At 30.4% G+C, this 21,435-nt stretch overlaps 1 protein-coding gene across 3 annotated transcripts; it reads left to right on the forward strand.

Moving 5' to 3' along the window:
• Nucleotides 1-3,237: 3,237 nt before the first annotated feature.
• On the forward strand, nt 3,238-20,387 carry LOC110022542 (TATA-box-binding protein 1-like). 3 transcript variants are annotated; one of them, XM_020721542.1, is made up of 10 exons: nt 3,238-3,661; nt 3,804-3,954; nt 5,501-5,609; nt 11,841-11,912; nt 15,969-16,019; nt 16,365-16,409; nt 16,507-16,599; nt 17,733-17,834; nt 17,915-17,988; nt 20,262-20,387. In XM_020721542.1, coding segments are annotated over exons 2-10 (621 nt in total). In that variant the 5' UTR covers nt 3,238-3,661; nt 3,804-3,880; the 3' UTR covers nt 20,263-20,387. The 3 variants fall into 3 exon arrangements, with proteins under 3 accessions (XP_020577201.1, XP_020577203.1, XP_020577202.1); XM_020721544.1 differs by having other exon boundaries at nt 16,549-16,599; XM_020721543.1 differs by having other exon boundaries at nt 5,522-5,609.
• Nucleotides 20,388-21,435: the final 1,048 nt, after the last annotated feature.

Genomic DNA, 21,435 nt, shown 5'->3' on the forward strand with positions numbered 1-21,435 from the left:
CACACACACACACACACACACACACACACACACACACGTATTATGATGATAACTTTAATGTTCTCTCTACCAAGTTTAAGATTTTTTAGATCATTATACATGTCATTGTTAGTCTTCATTCTCACTAAAACCCTTAAGAAAAAAATAATAATTTCATTAATCATATCCCTATCTACACCATTCTTCCCTTTAGGATTCTGCCTGTGTTTTTCAATAATATTAGCAATAAAAGAATCAAGTTTAAGCCTTTCCTTCTTCAACATCTTATTCCCTCCATTACAATTAAGCCTCCAAAACCACACAAAATATCAACAATAACAAGATGAAATAGGTCATGACCATGCAGAAACTTCACGACGAACACTTGGCCGGACTCATTGTGATTGATAGAACAGGAGAGTTTTGGTTGCATGCCAAGATGAAATTGGTGATTTCTCAACTCTGATCTCTCTCACTTCCTTGGTTGATTTTCTTTTGATAATTGTGTTCTTTTTTGTCGTGCTCGCACCCTTTTTCTTAGATTGATATGATTTTCTTTTTGTTTAAGAAGATGTTGAACCTCCGTTGCAATGCAAAAGATTATGTTTGGTGAAGCAGGGTCTTCTGAAGTTGTTCGCAAGAACGGCAACTTTTCGCTGTTTTGGACCACGGAGGAATTTATCCGTTCCTCCAACACGCTTTTTAAAAAAACTTCATTGAATGATAAAGTTGTTTCAAACAAAGCCCTTATCACTTTCGTTGTTCCAATCTTTTTTTTTAGTTGTTTAACTTAATTTAAACTAATATTTAAATTAAAAAATAAAAGTTAATTGATTCAACTTTATCATTATAATATTAAAAATATTAAATGATAGCATTTTTTTTTTATTGAAGTGATATATAGTCATCATGTTAATTTAGTGTTATGAAAGTTTTGATGTAACTTTCAAATTTCAAAAGAGTGAGGACTTGATGAGACAGACACAATAATATCGACAATAGTCGCAACCCAAGTTGAATCAAACTCAGATCAAGTCAATGAGTCACTTTTGAAAGTTCTCAGTTCACAATTAAAATGTCAAGCATGCTCCAAATCTGATAAGCTTGTATTAAAATCGAGCATCTCTACATGACAAATACTATGAGTCTAATACCACTCAATTATAATATTTTTAAGACTTTAAATGTCTACCAAATGTGGTTTGATCAAAGAAATCTCTCTGATGTGTTTGGTTGAGTGATTTGAATTAATTCCTTATTTGCAGAGAGACTCTCCCATACTATAAAAATAAAGCCTTACCCCCCTCGTGAGAGGGGATATAAACCTTGAGCTAGAAGAAAACCAAAGCTTGGAGAAGGAGATGAGGTATAATATCGCTTATGCACCTAAAAATCGACAAATACCTCTCGCTTTTGCAGTCGCCAAACACTATCAACCAACACCTGCCAGCCACCATAGACCACTGCCGGCCACCCTCTACTCGTTGCAACGAAGGCCTGTACGGAATCAAGACTTGTGTTGTAGAGTGCAGAGTAACAACCGTCATCGCGGAGTCTCGAAGCATCATACGGAGAAATTCATCATCCCAAATGTCATGCCAACCTCAAATATGGTGTACCTAAGCTCCCAACATCTACTTTCTACTACAATTGTTGCATGTTGTTGGGCTACATTCTCTTCTATGCACAACCGTTGTTACTCAAGAAACTATGCGACTCTTTCTCGTATATAAGATAAGATTTTGTAAGCGTAATCACCAACTCATAGTGGATCATTTCAACCAAACTGGGCTGCTTAATTTTTTTCATTTTCAGATTTTCCACGTAAATGCTTATTATCTTTCGACAAGTCATTTTTATTACCTAAGTATGAGTTTGATTCTCGTGTAACTTTAAGATGATAATTAATTATTCTACTGCTGCGAATTCTCTAACACACATCAAGAACAAAAAACAAAAGTGACTAATTTTCTTTTTTTGCATTCAATTTCTTTTTTGTTTTATTTTGTTCTGTTTATGCTTTATTTCAATATAAATTATATTTGGCATGTTCAATTTAAACTATAAACCATTTTAAAAATACTCAAAACACTTAAATTTTTTTCTAGTGTTCTGAAAAATACGTCAACTTGTACTTAAAAAAAATAAAAAAACATGCAAAACATATTAAATAAATATACTTTTAAATTTAATTAATAGATAATATCATGAATGAATTACAAAATTGTTCCCAAATAATTCTTAAACATTCGACTTAAAAAAAACACACATTTTTTTTCTAAATTGCTTAGATTTCAATTTTTATAAATTTATAATTAAGCTAAAATAATTCAAAAAGACAAATCAAACATACTAAAATCACATAAATTTAATCTAAATAAGCACTTGATTATCTCTTAAAACTTATTTAGAGAAGCCAAATAATTTTTAAATTTGCTTGTGCTTATTATCAAAATGAACATCTCCATAACATGAATCTAAAAAATTCCAAACTTAGTGCAATTTTGCAAATAGTTAATTTTATAGAGTATTTTGGATTATAATTGAAAAGATTATAATATTCCAATTCACACCTTTAAGGGTGGATTTATAAAAAAAAAATTATAAGTAGTTTTTATCTTGTATATCCTTATGAAAATGATCATATTATAGGGGGTTTTCTAAACTTTTTTTATTTTTTATTTTTTATATTCTGAAGATATTATAGGGGGTTTTCTAAACTTTTTTTATTTTTTTATTTTTTATTTTTTATATTCTGAAGGATACATATTTGAAATACATTTGACCACATGACTTAAAAATAATTTAATTTTTTTTATAAAATATTGACTTTGAAATTGTCTAGTAGACATAATACACACGTGTGTTTATATATATTTCATAAAAGAATGATCAGAGACTATCATACGAGCTTTCATGTCATTCCTAATGTGTTTAATAATTCGAGTATCATCTTTTAAAGACAGCTGTGCTAGAGAGTATTTGAACTCCATCAGAAAAATTGAAAAACATGGATAACCCTCTCAACAAACATATTTTTAATATAATTAAATATAAAAAGTGGAAAATGCAATAATGACGGCCGTTTTTGCTTTTAATTAATATAATTCCATTAAAAAATTAACCTCCAAATATTCAAATATTAAAAAAAGTATACAATTGTGAGTGGCACCGGCTGCAACCCGCAGAAGCCGGTCATTTCACAAGCTTGAAATCGTTCCCCACTCTCTCTCTCTTCACCCACCTCTCTATATCCAAACGAAACCCTAAAACCAAAAGCCTTCCTTTTCTGCCTCCAAATCCCATCCCATCCCATCCCTATAAAAGACGCATTTTTAAAATTCTCCCTTCTATAAATCCAATCAACTCCTCCTTTCCCCGCCAATATCCAAATTTTCCTCTTTATTCTCTTCGAATCGCTCATTTAATCGGCGGAAGTCGCTGTTTCTCTCTTCTGCTCGCAATCTTAGCTTCCATCTCGTCTATATCCATTCACCTTCGCTGCGAACCTAGTGAAACGTTAACCGCCATTTTTGACCTTAAAAAAGATTGGTATTGGATAGTGTTTGTAACATTAGAGGTAGCTGGGAAGGCATCGAAGGGATCGCGGCTTACAGAGAACGCCGAAACTCCCATTTTTCTCATCCTTTCGCTCTGCCCCTACCAGAAGCCGTTGAGGAAGGTAAGCTTGTTCGCGCCATCCTTCCTCTTCGCTCGTCCAGGATTTACTAAATCCGCCATTCATAGGATTTAGTAAATCCAGTATTTATCGGCAATCGGTGTCTTTTTGGCATTTACGGAGGGATTTTTTTGTCGTTTGGCAGGATTTAGCTTAAATCCTGCATAAAACCTGCTTAAAACCGGCTACCAAAACAGCCCCTTAGAGTGAATAAGGTAGAATATGGCGGAGGGGTTGGAGGAGAACCAGCCTGTTGATCTTTCTAAGCATCCCTCTGGTATTGTGCCCACGTTGCAGTAAGTTTGCTCCTGTTATTTTTTTTCTTATTTTATTAGAATGGTAGTTTGTTTGGTGGAACAAGCTGCAATATAAAGATTTTAATTTGATTTATGCAGCTTACTGAAAATATGTAGAAATCATGATTATTGGTTTCAGCTGTTTGTTTCTTCTGATATGTTTAAGAAAATCTAGATGTGGTTTAATCGGATGTATGGCTAGTATAATAGGATCACTCATTTCATTTTCTTCTTGGGATAATTACATACATAGCACCTGAAACATTGCTATTTACAAAATTTAGCACCTAGGTGATATTTTTGAACTATAGAACCGATGTTTTTATGCTTGCCATGATCAAACTAATGAGAATTTGATAAAAATGAAAAATATGGGTTGGAGTTTTATCATGAATTTTGATATTTGGTCGAGAATTTGAAAAGTGGATCAAAGAGGGAGCTAGATTTGTAAATACAATGTTTAAAGTGTGATGTATGTAAACAACCCATTCTTTTTCTTTGATGTTCCTTTCAGTCAAGTTCAGGTTTTTTATTTTTGTTCGTACGCATATTTTTGTCTTTCTTTTTGTAGGGGTTTGTGTGTTTGGTGTAAAGTAATCCAAATGTAAGAGACTTAAAATTTTGACATTTGATGGAATAAAAAAGCAATGCATTGTATGATTTGGGTGAATTTGGAAATTTCCTTATAGTTTTAAACGAATGCAATCTAAAGTCGTTAGATTTGGCCAATTTCCAAACACATTGTAAATTGTAGTTGATCACTGCACAAACTAGCCACTGGCTGCCACGGCTCGCGGTCGGCCACCCATCTTAGCTTTCTGCCGTTGCCTTTGTCAGCAGCCCGCCACTCGCTATCATTGTGCATATTGTATATTGATTTTAATTTTCCTTTAAGCAAACACAAAATGTGAACTCTTGAATTTACTTTACACCAAACCAAATAACTTCAAAATATTTTAACTACAAAACATTTTGATTAAACCATGTTCCTATTACAATTCGTTCATTTTTCAGCAATCCAAATAGCCCTTTTGAGATTTTCAATGTTCTTTTGTGGTGTTTTAATTCAAATTATATCACTATTATTCTTGTTCACGTGATTATAGAGTGTTGAATATCAGGTGGTATAGAAAAGGATGCGATTTTAATCAAAGAAGATTGAGTTGAATGATTGCATCATTTTGTGTTTTTATTAAAAAATAGTTCTTTTTTTTTGTAGAAAAACACATTGGGTGGTGGTGCACATAAAAGTACTATCTTTTTAATTTTTTAAAAAGTAACATACATGGCAACAAATTTCTGAACTTTACTTATATTTAGACCACCCAAATCTTCATATCTCATAAAAAATAATATTGTGTTAACTTTTAAAAAGTAAAATACACTTTTTCATGCATTGGTAAGATGAGATGCATGTAAAAATTGAATGTTAGATTTGCAATTGCATAAGAATTGAGTGATATGTACGTCAATCTTCCAAAACAAAATGTTTTATGCCAGATTCTATTGTAGAATCCGTATATAGTATGTTAAGTAAGTTATACAGGGATTGTTGTTTTAACTCCAGGAATATTGTTTCAACTGTTAATCTGGACTGCCAGTTGGATCTAAAAGCAATTGCCTTGCAAGCCAGGAATGCTGAGTACAACCCCAAGGTATGGTTGGAACTTTGGTTTATTGGTGCTAATTTCTCTTGGGAATTACATATCAACCATTGATTTTTAATGTTTTTACATATCTAATCCTAATTTCGTATGGTTATTTGTATAACATTTTAATCCTCCAAATCATAGAAGAAGTTGCCACTAACATTAAGTTATCTAAAGTGAAATTCATTTTTGTGTATTTTTTTATGTGATTTATACGAGGGGTATAAATGTGTAAGCCAAGCTAAAGCTATCACGGAAGTGAGCTTGAGCTTGATTAATTAATCCAGTTTAAGCTCAAACTTGAGTTTAATATTACGAGTTTGAGTCAGTTAATGAGCCAGCTCGTTTATCATGTAAGAGAAAAATATTATGATTAAACTAACTCTTATAAGAAAATGACAAATAATGAGCAATTAAAGAGGAAATAATAAGAAAACACTTGATATAAGAAGGTAAAATATGATTTTTATTATAATTTTAATGATGTGTGCTTAAAATTTTAAATGTTAATCTTTTTTTAATGTATTTTATGTTAATATATATTTTTTTTAAATTAAGACGTCTCATGAACAATGAGTTGATTTGAAACTGGGTCAAGCTTGGCTTGTTCACAGATCAAGCTCAGTTCGTGATCGATATATCGAGTCGAGTTTGAGCCGACTCATAAGTCAGCTTGGCCCAATTGCACATCTAATTTATACGCTATAAATTAGGTGGGTCAAGATGGCTCATGAGCAACGAGTCGATTTAAAGCTGGGTCGAGCTTGGCTTGTTCACAGATCAAGGCCAGTTCGTGATCAACATATCAAGTCGAGTATGAGTCAGCTCATAGGTCTGCTTGGCTCAATTGCACACTTAATTTATACGCTAGGGTGTTATAAAAACATACTTAAAAATTTAGACGTTAAATATGTAAATATTTAAGAATTTGGCGGTGTGTATGTAAATTCCTCAAATACTGTATGTGTTCCTATTTTTTAATTTGCATGCATTGTTTAAGATAATTGTTTTAGTAAGATCCCATTTGGGATTACTTTCTACTTTTTGTTTTTGTTTTTGTTTTTAGTCAGTTTTATTTTTTTTTGTTTTCTGTTTTTAGAAAACATGTTTGGTACTGTTATGATTTATCCGATTTTAAAAATAAAAAATATAAAACATGTTTGGTTGGGTATTTTCTATTTTTTATAAATAAATAAATATTTTTAAAAAATATCATCTATGCTATGTAAATATGTTATACTCATATATATAGAAATTATAATAATGTTACAACAATAATATCAAACTTGACACATCCAAGTGTGTTGCCTTTTAACAAAACACAAAATCATGAGGATTTCACACTAAAATAACACTTATATGTCCGATAAGAAGGCAAATATCTTTTAAACCAAAACAAAATAAATCCAACATTACATTGATAACATTGTAAGATCAACATTAAAAATTTTACAAGCTAATTAGTAAACTCAGTTATGTGCGTGGCTCCAAAATTCTCTGACAAAACGGTCTTGAAAAAATTCCATGTACTACAACTGAGATTAATAAACATTAGCTTCAATAGCACTTTGTGAGGTAGGAGTTCATGTAGAACCTCTTTTTGTGTCAACTATAAAATTTTTATTTACATTATCAATTGTGATATTATAAAATTATGTAGTGTGCAACAAAAAATAACAATATAATGTCGTGTGCGTAAATCATTGGAGATATCTTATTAAGGATTAAAAATCTTACTTTTAGAACTCCAAAGCATCGCTCAATAATAATTTTTAAAGAAAAATGCCTATAATTAAAGTGCTTCTTGTTTTTGAGATTGAACGCCCTCATGGTAATAACACAAATGATACCTTATTCTTTTGTATGGTGTTAAGAATTCAAACATATTAACACATCCTAAATCAATGATATAATATTTCCCTGTTATAGAAAAACACATTTATATACATAACTTACTATAAATATCATTTAATAATTACAGAACTTAATAAGAATAAAGTTAACATACCTTTTGATGGCATCAAAAAATTTAATTGTGGATTTGAAATACACTCTAGAAATATTCTTGCATCATTCACTGCTCCCTCCCAACCTGACAATACGTACGTAAACATCATGTCAAATCTACATGCAACACATTACATTTTGAGTTGGGTATTTATGCTTTCCTCAATACGAAGTTTGATTTTCTTTAGGTACGTGCGCAGTAACGTGTGTTCTATTAAGTGCACCTATACAATCATAGTAAAAAAACTCACATATATTATTGTTCATAACCCAAATAAACAAATAAATTAAACATTAACTTGGATTTATGTTGTTAAAAAAGATAGTGCTTTTGATTATATTGGATTGCTGGAGGAATCATCTCAAATGATGGTTGACTAATAATCTCAGTTCTCAAGTGACAAATTGCCTTCAAAGTCTTTTTGAAATGTCGTGAGATTGTCTCAAATGAATGCTGAAATCATTCAACAACCACTATTAAGTGTTCATTATATGATAAAATAAGAATAAATTTTGCGAGTTTTTCCTCCACGGTCAGCCATTTTGAGTTTTTCATGAGATATTTATGCTTCAAAAATATAGATAAATTTCCATTCTATATTTTTCAAAACATCAAGCTGGATGTCATACTATTTCATATAATAATAATTGGGGAAATAAACTTTGTACGAGTAATCATGAATATAAAAAATCACAATGCTCTTTTTCATATTCAATAAAAAAAAACTACTTTTCTCTTAAAATCATATGATCATTAACAATGCATCAACACATACATCCCAAGCTTTTAAAATCACAAACATGCATCATAATCATAACCCAAGCTAATATAATGTTCGACAATAATAATGAAAGTAAAAACAATTAAACATAACACATTTAAAACACAAACACATAAGATAAGGAGGGCACATAGGGTTCATCGTGATGAGCAAGTCATTTCAGGTTAAGAATATAGCCTTTCATTCAACTATCAGACATGTGAAGAAACATCTTCATCCATATGGCATCTTTTTGGAATTTGTGTAAAACTTTTGAGTAGCTAATGTTATCCGGGTCTTGTATTAAATTGAGAAATTTCATACATTCAACCAACAAAGATTTAGAGCTTTCATTAGAATATCCAGTTGAGGTGCATAATTTCTTTTCTATCATATAAACTCTTTTTTTCAAACTCCCCCTTTAAACTTGAAGGGTGGGGGAGTCATATCTGAAATTGTCGTCTTCTTCACATGTTTAACAAGTAATTTTCCTATATTCTTCTCCTTATATAATGATTCCTTTATAGATTTTGTTTCACTTTCTTCAATCTCATCTTCTTCCTCAATGTTTGAAAGGATTCTAGTAGAAGGATATTGCAGAGTTTTCATTGCAGTTGTGTTACCATAAATACGATATTGGGCATCCTTTTTTCTGAAATATTTTTGCAATTTTATTAACCTATAAATTGGTAAATAAACATTATGATTAATAAAAATGTGTAAATGATAAAATATAAGTTTTGGATTAAATATAAGATGAAATAAATACCTTATATAACTTGTCCCATGCATCTTCAGATGTAATCACTTGACCTGTGGTTGCGTTATAGCCAATTCCAGTCTCTTTCAATAAGTTTGAAAATTCTCCCCAACAAGTTCTAATTGTATTAAATTTATTTCTCAATTATTCTTGTTTGTATTTTCTTTTTGTGATGATTCAAGTCCTTGTGAAATGCGCTTGTAGCTGGACGGCAAGTAGTTGTTTGCTTATTCCCATTAATCACTTCAATCTCCATAAGTTGAATGAAGATTTGTTCATTTATATCTGACCATGCTAAGTCTCCAGTGATTTCAATATCATCATTATTATCCATAGTTCAACGAGAAAGAAATGTAGGGGCACATTCAACCATTCCAACCCATTACGGAGATAAAAAAAATTTTCTATCAACAACCAAAAATTATAGATAATACTAAAGTAAAAGTAATTCCAATTATCAAACTATAGACAACACCAAACAATTACATAGATTACACTTGAGACATTGCTAATTGGAAAATATTATCATGCACATGAAACAAATACATACATAGTTATGAAACAATTACGTACATAGCACGTGAAACTTTTTTTACATACCAAAGTAGCATCATTTGAAGACAACTCTTTCATATACGTAGCACACGACTCTAGTGCATTTACATATACGACTGTTATCAACTTGAAAATTTCACATAAAAAGCATTACTACATAAAAAAACTATCAACAACTTGAAACTATTAAAGAGAGAGCTCTAGAGACATAACTACATACAATACTAGCACACACTTGAAATAATTACAATTTTTATGTATGTAAGTAGATAGGAATTGAGTGCTATATATGCAAAGTAGATAGGAATTGTGTGCTATGCAAATCTTGCAAACAAATAATAAGATTTGAATAAAGTGCTATGAATGTTAAAACCACAAGGATATCCATCGCCTGCTTAATAAACACAAATATTAGACTGATAAAAATGGGAAAGAGCTGAAAAAAATTCCAAGCTATTCACATAAAAGCGCTCTAAAAAAGTTATTATCCGCAAAGCGACAATTTTAACATCACTAATGCTTAATGTTAAACATCAAAATATGCATGCTGAAGGGAAAATGATACTTTTAACATATTTTATGATAAAATAGAAGGAAAATTTTGAGTAATAAGCCTCTTATACTGAAACAAAGCCACAAAATCCCATTGAATAAATATGGCAGCAACACAGAAGATGTCTGTTCTTTTGGAATCAGGCACCATATTACAAGAACAATACAAAGACAATGATACGATTATGTCAAACCAAATAAATCAATTTATATGCAAAACGAAAAGAAAGATGAAGTTTCGGTGACCTCTGTGAGTTGCGATCCCGTCACAACCTTCATGGTCGTAGCAAATCGCGAGTCTATCGCAAGGGTGGGGGACGATAGGGAAGGGGGCAGTGACCTCTATAAGTTGTGATCCCATTGAAGGCGAGAGTTTCGGGTCGAGAGGGAAGGGGTTTGGCGAGCTAGGGGTGGAATTGAGAGGAATGGGTTGTTGTGCTTGCGGGTAGCAGCCAGCGTGAGGAGGAAGGGGAGTGATCAGGCGTGAGCTTAGGGCATCATCCACTCTATCCCGTGGGAGACGAGTGAATCTTTCAAGTGGGATACGGGCGAAGACTGTTTTCGGTGTTCTAAAAACAGATAAAAATATGATTTCCATGTTTTGAGTATTTTAAAACCATAAGTGTTTCCTCTAAAAATGAAAGAAACAGAAATAAAACTAAAAACTGATAAATAAACACTGTTTTTCTGTTTATTTCCTATTTTTTGTTTTCAAAAATAAAAAATAAAATGGACCCCAAACAACCCCTAACATAAACTGAGATATGTAGTATGAATCTTAGATTAAATTTTAATTAGGTGGTAAGTGAGGTTTTTGGAATGACTATATATGTAATATTATTTGTTATTTGCATGGATGCATACAAACACAGCTGAAGCGTGGGATGTAGCTATGCTGTAAGAACACGGGGATTATAAGGCTTAGCTCATGTTTTTATGTTCGGGACATTTACATACATACCACCCAATTCTATGCATTTACATATCTAATGCCAAAACTTTGCATTTTTTACATTTATACCACACAAATCAGTCTTGTCACCTAAAAATTGCCACTATTTTAACTTTTAAAGAGTGAAATATTTATTTTCATGCATAGGTAAAATGTGATATATGTAAAAACTAAAGTTTAGGTGTTAGGCATGTAAATACATAGGAATTGAGTGGTATGTTTGTAAATATTCCTTTCCTAGTTCGTTGTTAGAATCTATTTTTTCCATTGTGGTTCCTATTATGCTTTCCAAAATGTAGCTTTCCTTCCAAGGAGAAATTTTTGAAAAAAATAATGAAAAAGTTATCATCTAAATGAACATTATTTTCTATATGTTGTTTTTCCACCAGAAAAGCAATCAGAAAGCCGTCCTAAACAAAGCCTTAATTATGTCGGAATGCGGAGTACTTTACTTTTTTTAGCTGTTTCAAATTAGAGAAGAGGATAAGCACAAGTAATTTTTCGTGTTTTATTTGGTCAAAACTCATGTCTTTTACTTTAGGAAATCCACTTGTTATTATGTGATGTTATTACTTTGTATTATTTAACTGCCAGATTATAATTTGTTTGTTCTTCTTTCCTAATGGTGCTCTTATTGATTCATTTTCTAGCGTTTCGCGGCAGTTATAATGAGAATAAGAGACCCTAAAACCACAGCATTGATCTTTGCTTCTGGCAAAATGGTGAGTTTTTACAAATGAGTTTTGCTCAATTTGCAATTTTTCTTTTATTTTATGAGCTGATGATTCATCGCAGGGAAATTTACATACATACCACACAATTATTATGTATTCACATAGCAAACACCTAAAATTTGATATGTACATTTATAATACTTTGGTGTTAAAAAATATGCATGAAAATGTGTATTTCACTTTTAAAAAGTTAATGATGGTGGTATTTTTTATGAATGTTAAAGATTTGAGCGGTATGTATGTAAATGTGAAAGTTTTGGCGTTAGATAGGTAATTATATAAGAAATGTGGCATGTATGTAAATTCTTGTTTATCTTATCGGCTTATTTCATCGAAAATTGCAGCATCACTTCCAAGAAATGATGAGCAATGTGTGCAATGCATTTAATTAATTCCTTTGATTGTTAGTATTATTAATGGCCTGGTTCTTAATCTCATGGAATTTCTCAAATGGTAAATTATATTTAAAAGGAGAATTCTCTCATTCAGGGACACGAGCCTGCACGCATGTGTAAGTTTTTAGAAATAAATTATAAGGATATCCAGAACCAAATTTAGTTATGGCCGGGTCTCTACTTTCTTAAATTCTCTTTCAAACGAGTGCAATATTAATTATTTTGGGGCATTTACATTCATACGATCCAATTTTTATGTATTTAAATATTTAACACCTAAACTTTACTTCTTTAACATTTACACAACCCAAATCTTCTATATCAAAAAGTGAAATGCACCTTTTACATGCATAAATAGGGCAATATATATATATAATCTAAATTTGAAAAGGAAATAATTCTAAAATAAAAATAACAAAAAACATAAGAAGAGAATAAAACTAATTAAGGAGTTTCTAAAGTTGTCCCAATTCAATTTTTCATGATAGGTACTTCGTCGGTCAGCCCACCCAAGGAAGTAGCCAGCTACTTCTTGATTTTCAACACTCTCTCTGAAGCTGGGTCGTGGATGTTGTAGTGAAGACATGAATCCTTTTGATCATTGTGTAAACACTAATAGGACACACTGGAGAAAAAGGATTCATGTAGCCGACCCCACTTAGTGGGATAAAGGTTTTGTTGTTGTTGTTGGTAAAATTTATTATAATTATGAAAGCTATGTAGTGTATATTTGATAAAAGAATAAAGAAAATATATAAGATGCAACTTTGAAAAACTTACTAAAGTTATTCAATAAAAAAATGAATCAGCAAACTCATATTCACATTCATGCAAATGAATCATCACTAAAATTTAATACTTAATTTATTAAGGATGGTGAATTTTATTATAATCATAATTTTAGTGGTTGAGCCATTTGGCACACCATAAGGGGAAGACTCCCCCCCAAAACAATGTAACGTTACATGGTATCTTTCCAAATTTGCTCTGATACTGAATATGATGGAGGTGAGTGGCCTTTTGATGAGATAAAACACTAAAAAAATGCTATGGATGTTTGGTGATAGGTTTAAAGATGTGATGTGAAAATTTTGATGGATTGTTAAAAGACTTAAGATGGAATGATGGCTAAAATACCAAGCTAGTCTAAATTAGCCTTATTTAGTGCTGATTTGAAATATCTCTTTTTGGGAAAGTACTCATCAAAGTTCTTCACCAAGAAAATGAAAGCTGATTTGAAATCTCTCTTTTTGGGAAAGTACTCATCAAAGTTTTTCAGTAAGAAAATGAATTACCAAACTCATCTTCACATGCATACAAATAAATCCTCACTAAAATCTAATACATAATTTATGAAGAGTGGTAAATTTTATTATAATTATGAAAGCTATGTAGTGGATATTTGATAAAAAAAAAAGAAAATATATAAAATGGAAGTTTGAAAAACTTAACAAAGTTATTCAATAAAAAAATGAATCACCAAACTCATCTTCATATTCATGCAAATGAATCATCACTAAAATCTAATACTTAATTTATTAATTGTGGTGAATTTTATTATAATCATAATTTTAATGGTTGAGCCATTTGGTACACCATAAGGGGAAACTCCCCCCAAAACAATTCAACGTTACTTGGCATCTTCCCAAATTCGTTCTGATACTGAATATGATGGAGGTGGGTGGTCTTTTGATGAGATAAAATATTAAAAAATTGCTATGGATGTTTGGTGATAGGTCTAAAGATGTTATGTGAAGATTTTGGTGGATTATTAAAAGATTTAAGATGGAATGATGACTAAAATACCAAGATTAGTCTAAATTAGTCTTGTTTGGGTTAATTTGAAATATCTCTTTTGTGGGAAAGTGACTTAAGATTGGGTAGATGACTGAAAATAATTATTAGTGTTAGCTTAGAATGTGTACCTATGATTTGGAATAGATGAATAGTTTTAGATAAGTTTACAATGGTGTTGAGGGTTAAAGAATAAGATTGCCTTAATGTGCTCTAAACTTGATTGAGAGATATGAAGAGAGGTTTATAATGGTTCTGAGGCTTTGGTTGTTAATTAGCAATATTAAGAGATGTTTAGAATGTGGATGAGGGGTGGTGAAGATTTTAGAGTAAATGTTATAAATAGATAATAAATAACTGAAAAGAAAAACAAAGCTAAATACCTAATCTCATCAAAGAAAATATAGCACTTGAAGCCATCAAACACCAATCAATAAGAGAAAAGACCTTCACTCAAATATTTCATTCAACGATTAATATATTGGTCATATTTATAGAGATTACAATGATAAAAAAGTCAAAAAAAGGGGAAAATTTTTTGAAGGTGTTAACCACCTTCTTGATTTATTATTTTTTTATAACCATCCATAAAAGCCTCCAAATTTGAAAATTCAAACTTTCTAGAAACTGAAAATAAAATATAAATTTAAATATGTGAGGGGCCTTAAATGGGTGGACGTTTGGCTTCGATTGCTTGAGAGTTTAAATGCAAGCATTCACTTGATTCTTATAATTTCTTCATTTTTGTTGATATCTTAGTGCACCGCTTAATTTTCCTCAACACAAAATATGTTCTCCATTCATACAAATAATTTTACATTGCTTTGTATCAATACATATAGATACATATACATATAGGTAAACCAATCCCTCCTAATTTATAAACATACTAAATATATCCAAATCTAAATTTGAAAAGTAAATAATTCTGAAATAAAATAACAAAAATTAAATAAATTAGAAGAGAATAAAATTGATTAAGAAGTTTTCAAAGTTTTCTCCCAATTCAATCTTCCATGATAAGTAGGTAGCCGACCGACCAAAGGAGCCTGTTACTTCTTAATTTTCCATGGTTAGATATACAAATATGTAGGGATTGAGTGCTATGTAAGTAAATATTCCTAATTATTTTTGAATTACATGCATTTCAAAGCAGATGGAAGTGATATGACATGCCTTTATGTATATCTTGGCTAGGACATCCTCACCAAATTTTTTCTAGTATTTGTTCCTATATATCTTTGTATACATAATTCTTATTGCTCAACACTTACATTCAACCAGCCAAGTTATCAGAATTATAATATTTAAGGTCATTTACATGCATACCACCCAATTCCTATGCATTTACATATCTGACATCTAAAGTTTGCTTTTTAGATTTATACCACACAAATCTTTCACGTAACTTCAATAATACCGCCATTTTAACTTTTAAAAGGTGAAATGCACCTTTTTCATGCACGGGTAACGTGGCATGCATGTAAAAGTTGAAGTTAGGTGCTAGATATGTAAACACATAGGAATTGAGTGGTATGTTTGTAAATCTTCCATACTTAAATATGTATTTTTTGCTTTTATTTATTCTTCTTATTTATTTTTAATTATTAAAATATCATGGGAAATCTTCCATATGATATTGAAACCTAAAATATGTGCCCCATAATGTTTTTTTTTCCCTGAACTTCAATTTTTCGCTACAAACCACCCAACCTATGCCAATCTGTAGGTAAAAATTGAAGTTTGGGGGGTTGATATGTCAATACATAGGAATTGGGTGGTAAGTATGTAAATGCCCCTTCTTTTTGTTTGGTATTTATTGATTATTGCCTGTTCTAACCTTCTAATGTCTCAGGTGTGCACTGGAGCTAAGAGTGAGCTTCAGTCCAAGCTTGCTGCTCGGAAGGTACTACAACACCTTTCAGCATCATTTTATATGCATAACAATGTGTAATGTAGCTAATTTTAGAGGTATCTACATACATACCACCTAATTCTTATGTATTTATTTATCTAACACTCAAATTTTATTTCTTACATTTACAACACCCAAATCTTTCATATCACACAAAAAATACTATCGTTTTAACTCGAGTGAAATACACCTTTTCATGCGTAGGCAAGGAAAAAATGAAGTTTGCGTGTTAGATGTGTAAATACATAGGATTTGAGTGGTATGTATGCAAATCTTCCTTAATTTTATTAAATATATTTTTTGAGTTATTTATTTATTTTTTTCTATTTATTTCAGTATGCTCGTATCATTCAGAAGCTTGGTTTCCCTGCCAAATTCAAGGTAATTATCATCATATGCTTGAAGTATTGTTGCTTTTTATTTTTATTTTTTTTGGCTTTTAATCTCCTAATTTGTATTTATTTATAATAAAATTTAGGATTTTAAGATTCAAAATATTGTTGGTTCTTGTGATGTGAAGTTTCCCATAAGGCTTGAAGGACTGGCTTACTCCCATGGTGCCTTCTCTAGTGTAAGTTTTATGCATCATTGCCTCATTTTTTTTCCGAAGATTTATATCTTTGTTGCACGGATGCGGATACAGGGACATGGACACGGGACACTGTTATTATTTTATTAAAAATATTTAACACAAACATGCGTTAGATGCACCATTATCATAAAAATTATATATATATATATATATATTGAATAAATAAAATATTAAGAAAAATATAAAAAGAAATTTAATAGCATTATCTTTCGAAAATTAAGATGTCCATAACGAGAATTATCAGCCCAGTCAAGCGATTGACTAATCTTTTAAGCTCATTTGTGAGAAAAGAAATGAGATGAAAAAGTAGAACATGCATGTTTAATCCTTAAATAAAAATTAATTTTTTTAATCTTACTTATAAAAATATGCTGTAAATGCTTAAAAATATATTTTTCTTAATTTTTAATTTACTAATTTAAGACACTCGTGTTCTTTTTTATTTTAATATTATTTAAATCATACACATTAGGGATGTGTCTGAGGCATGTCTGCAAGTTTTGGTATCCGATAAATGTCTGACGTTGCACTACTCCTTATTTAAATGTGTCTAACTCCTAAACTTCAGTTTTTACGTGCATGCCATCTTAGGCAGTGTTTGGTAGCATATTTTTAATATGTTTTAACCATAAATTTAGCTTAAATCCAGCGAAACAAATAAATAAATAAATAAATAAAAATAAAATCCACTACTTTAAATCCAAATTTCTCGTGTTCCATCTTTCTCTTTCTGCGTTCCATCATTTTTATGATGTAAATGCGGATTTAGTAAATCCGATTGCGACCTGGATTTATTCCGCCGTCGCTCGTGAGCTCTTCCGTTGCATCATCGATCTGATAAATTAGGATTGATCGGATTTAATAAATTCTATTTAACATAAAATTAAGTTGCATCCAAACACCGCCTCCCCTTTGCCTGAAAACGTGCATTTCACTTCTTAGAAGTTAAAATAGTAGTATTTTCTGTCATATGAAAGATTCGACCCCTCTTTTTTTTCAATTTTATTTTAAATTTTTTTATATTTACATAAAAAGCTATTTCTTCTATTTTGTAATTTTCCAATTTAATGGCTAATTTAAAGGATTATTTATGTAATTATTCATTGATGCAGTATGAACCAGAACTGTTTCCTGGTCTGATCTATCGAATGAAGCAGCCAAAAATTGTGCTTCTCATATTCGTTTCAGGCAAGATTGTTCTTACTGGAGCTAAGGTAGCTTAATTCTTTATTGCAAGATTATATTAATTGATCTATTTAATTTGCTTTGATTAATTTTATTTTTGCACTTTCAGGTGAGAGATGATACTTATGCTGCATTTGAAAATATATATCCTGTACTGACAGAATTCAGGAAGATCCAGCAATGGTATGTGACCATAATTTGAAAATTTACATATCTAACACCTGAATTTTGATATTTACATTTCTAACACTTTGATGTTATAACTTCTGCATGAAAATGTGCATTTCCCATTTAAACAGTTAGTAGAAGTGGTATTTTTTATGTTATGTCGCGATATTTACATTTCTAACACTTTGATGTTATAACTTTTGCATGAGAATGTGTATTTCCCATTTAAACAGTTAGTAGAAGTGGTATTTTTTATGTTATGTCGCAGATTTGAGTAGCATATATACAAAAATGAAAGTTCAGCTGTTAGATATGTAAATATATAAGAATTGTGTGGTATTTAAGTAAATGCCCCTAAAATCATTTGGCTTATCAAAACTGTTTTTTTCCTGCAAACTTTTTTGAAGTTGATTATTCCACGACCCGACCTATGGTTTGGATTTCTATCAAAACTGTTTTTTTCCTGCAAACTTTTTTGAACCCGATCTATGGTTTGGATTTTCTAAGACAGGAATAGACAGTTGGACTGTGATAATCATTTAAAGTAATACGGTTAAATTTATCTTAGTTCAGGTTACCCACGTCTTCTTTAAACATTCAATTATCAACTAAACATCTTAAAAAAAAATTAAAGTTGAAAAAAGGTTAATTTAAGACAATAATTAGCTACAACAAGCCAATGAGTGCACTTCTAAACTACAGTAATGTAACGAAAATGAAATAATCTGCATGCTAATCATAAGTATTATAAATCAATATTAAAGCATCAAATGGTTTACTTTTTCAAGTACGATCATTCACGATAGTTCAAAACTCCAATGCAGTTTACTATATTAGTAAATATCTATATTATTTTATATCAATATAACCGTCACGGTAGAACTTTTTAAAATTGTATCAATTAAGATACACCAATATCAATATCTTTTTTTTAATTACATCTATGAGTACCTTAGCATCCCCACTGGTACCATAAAAGAGAAGATTTTCATCATAGTCAACATGAATATGCAATCAATTTATGTACGCTTTTAAATAATGCGTAATAGTAGTCTTATTAAAAATGTAAAATAATCACAACGAAATGACCAATAAATAACAAAAGCATAAAAATCACAGTAAAATTGTGTAATCAAGTTTCAGTACCCTATCAATGAATTTGATTTAGAAGAAACTAGAAGTTACAATAGCTTAAAAATAAACGTACTATCTCGTTTAGCCGACTTACCTAAAAGCTTCTGTCTCTAATAGTTAGATATAATAAAAAAATAAATTTTAAGCATATTGTTTAATTATGTTTTATTAGTCATTTAATTAATTATGTTAATTTAATTATTGGTTAACATATTTAATTGAAAGTATTCATGTCACTTTAATTTAACCATCATTAATACTAAAACTTTAATCAACATCTACTATTTGTATTAAATTATTATTCAATATCCAATTAATTTCCACTCTAATTTAAATAAGCATCTGTAAACTTTAATTTCATATTTCAAACAAATATTTCATCTTATTTTATTTTATTTTATTTTATTTTTAAATTTCAGTTTTGTTTTTAACTTAATGCTATTTTCATTATTATTATTACTATTATGGTGTGAGTATTTATTATGTGTAGTATTTGCCAGTGAAACTCAATTTAATATAGGGGGATTTGCATACATGGCACACAATTCTTATGTATTCTCATTTCTCATGCCTAACTTTTGATTTTTGCATGTATAACCCTCAAATCTCTTGCATCACATCAAAAATATGATTGTCACCGACCTTCTTAGAGTGAACTACATCTTCTTATGCGTAGATTTTGACGTGACTAAAGCGTTATAAATGTAAAGATGAAGGTTTAGGTGTTCGATATATAAATACATAAGAATCCCGTGATATGTATGTAAATTTTTACGAGTGGCATTGAGTTGAGAGAAAAATAAGAGAGAATGCAGAGGGAATGAGGAGAAATTTGTTCTTTTGCTCTTCCTATCTGTTTAAGGCGGTGTTTGGCTGCAATATTTTGACGACAAAATAAATCTCGTAAATTCGACTGTGAAGTCGGATTTAGAAAATTCGGATTTACATCGAATAACTGATGGAAAAGACAATATTCGTTTTAACAGAGCACAAGATTTAAATTTTATATTTTTTTATGTTTGGCTGGATTTACTTTAAATTTATGGCTAAATTATGTTAAATTATTGTTTTCAAACACCCCCCTGAATTCCTCTTATTTTACACAACTAATCTTTCATCTTTACATTTCTCATCTTGGCTTTTGTGTATTTCAGATAGCAGATTGAGAGGGTGGACTGCCAAGCTGTACATATAAACATGAAGAGGATGAATATTGGTTATTTATTTATTTTATTTTTTTATTTTATAAATCTAGATATTAGTTATAAGTGGATTTTGAGCTGTTCATGGTCATATTACTTGCAATAATGGATTTTATGTATGATCAAATAGTCTAAATATATTTAATTAAACTTATATTTTTGGCTATTATTTATTCATCTCCTTCAAGAAGATTGGTGCAATTACATACAGACCATCCATAACTTGTTATTTATAAATCTACCCTCCTTTCGTCCATTTTTCAAATTCTTACTCGATTTGTTCTTTTCGTTTTATCAAATTCTCAATGGTTTGATCATAACATGCATAAATGTATCAGTTGGATAGTTCGAAAAAAATTCATCTGGGTGCAAAATTTGTAAATATCGGTGTTTCGTGTGGTCTCTATGTAATTATACCTGAATGATTAGCGTTAGTGGACTTTATGAAATGTGCAATTTTCATTTTATATGTATTCTATATTTGTGGTATTCATTATAATGCTTGTTGAATGGATGTCACTCAATTCTTATGAATTCACATATCTAACACATAAATCTTATTTTTTACATATGTACCCTCATATTTCACTATATTTTTGTGTTACGAAATATTTGAGTGGTATACATATAAAAAAAAAATTAAGTTTAAAGTGATAGATACATGAATGCATAAGAATTGGGTGGTATGTAAGTGCCTCTAAATATTTTTTAGAATATTTAATTACATGGCACTTTATTCTTATGTATTTACATTTCGAGCAATAAAGTTTAATTTTTATATATTTGTCATTTTTTCTATGCATGGAAAGGGGAAAAATATTACATCAGGACTCCTAACGTAGAGTTACGTTCGAAGTCCATTGATATGTGGACACGTGATTTTAAGGAAACATGCGCGCTTTCCTGTGATCTGGACCGGTAACACAGGAGAATATTTCTCCTATGTTATTACGTATTATTCATGTGTTATTGTGGTGGTATTGATGTGTTATTGTGTTATTATAACATCGAGAATATTTTCAGAAATAACAACACATGAATATCACCACAATAACACATGAATAATATAGAATAATACGGGAGAAATATTTCCCTGTGCTATAACGATTTTTTTATTATTATTTTT

Source organism: Phalaenopsis equestris, unplaced genomic scaffold (genome assembly GCF_001263595.1).
Source record: "Phalaenopsis equestris unplaced genomic scaffold, ASM126359v1 Scaffold000196, whole genome shotgun sequence".
Lineage (NCBI taxonomy): Eukaryota > Viridiplantae > Streptophyta > Magnoliopsida > Asparagales > Orchidaceae > Phalaenopsis > Phalaenopsis equestris.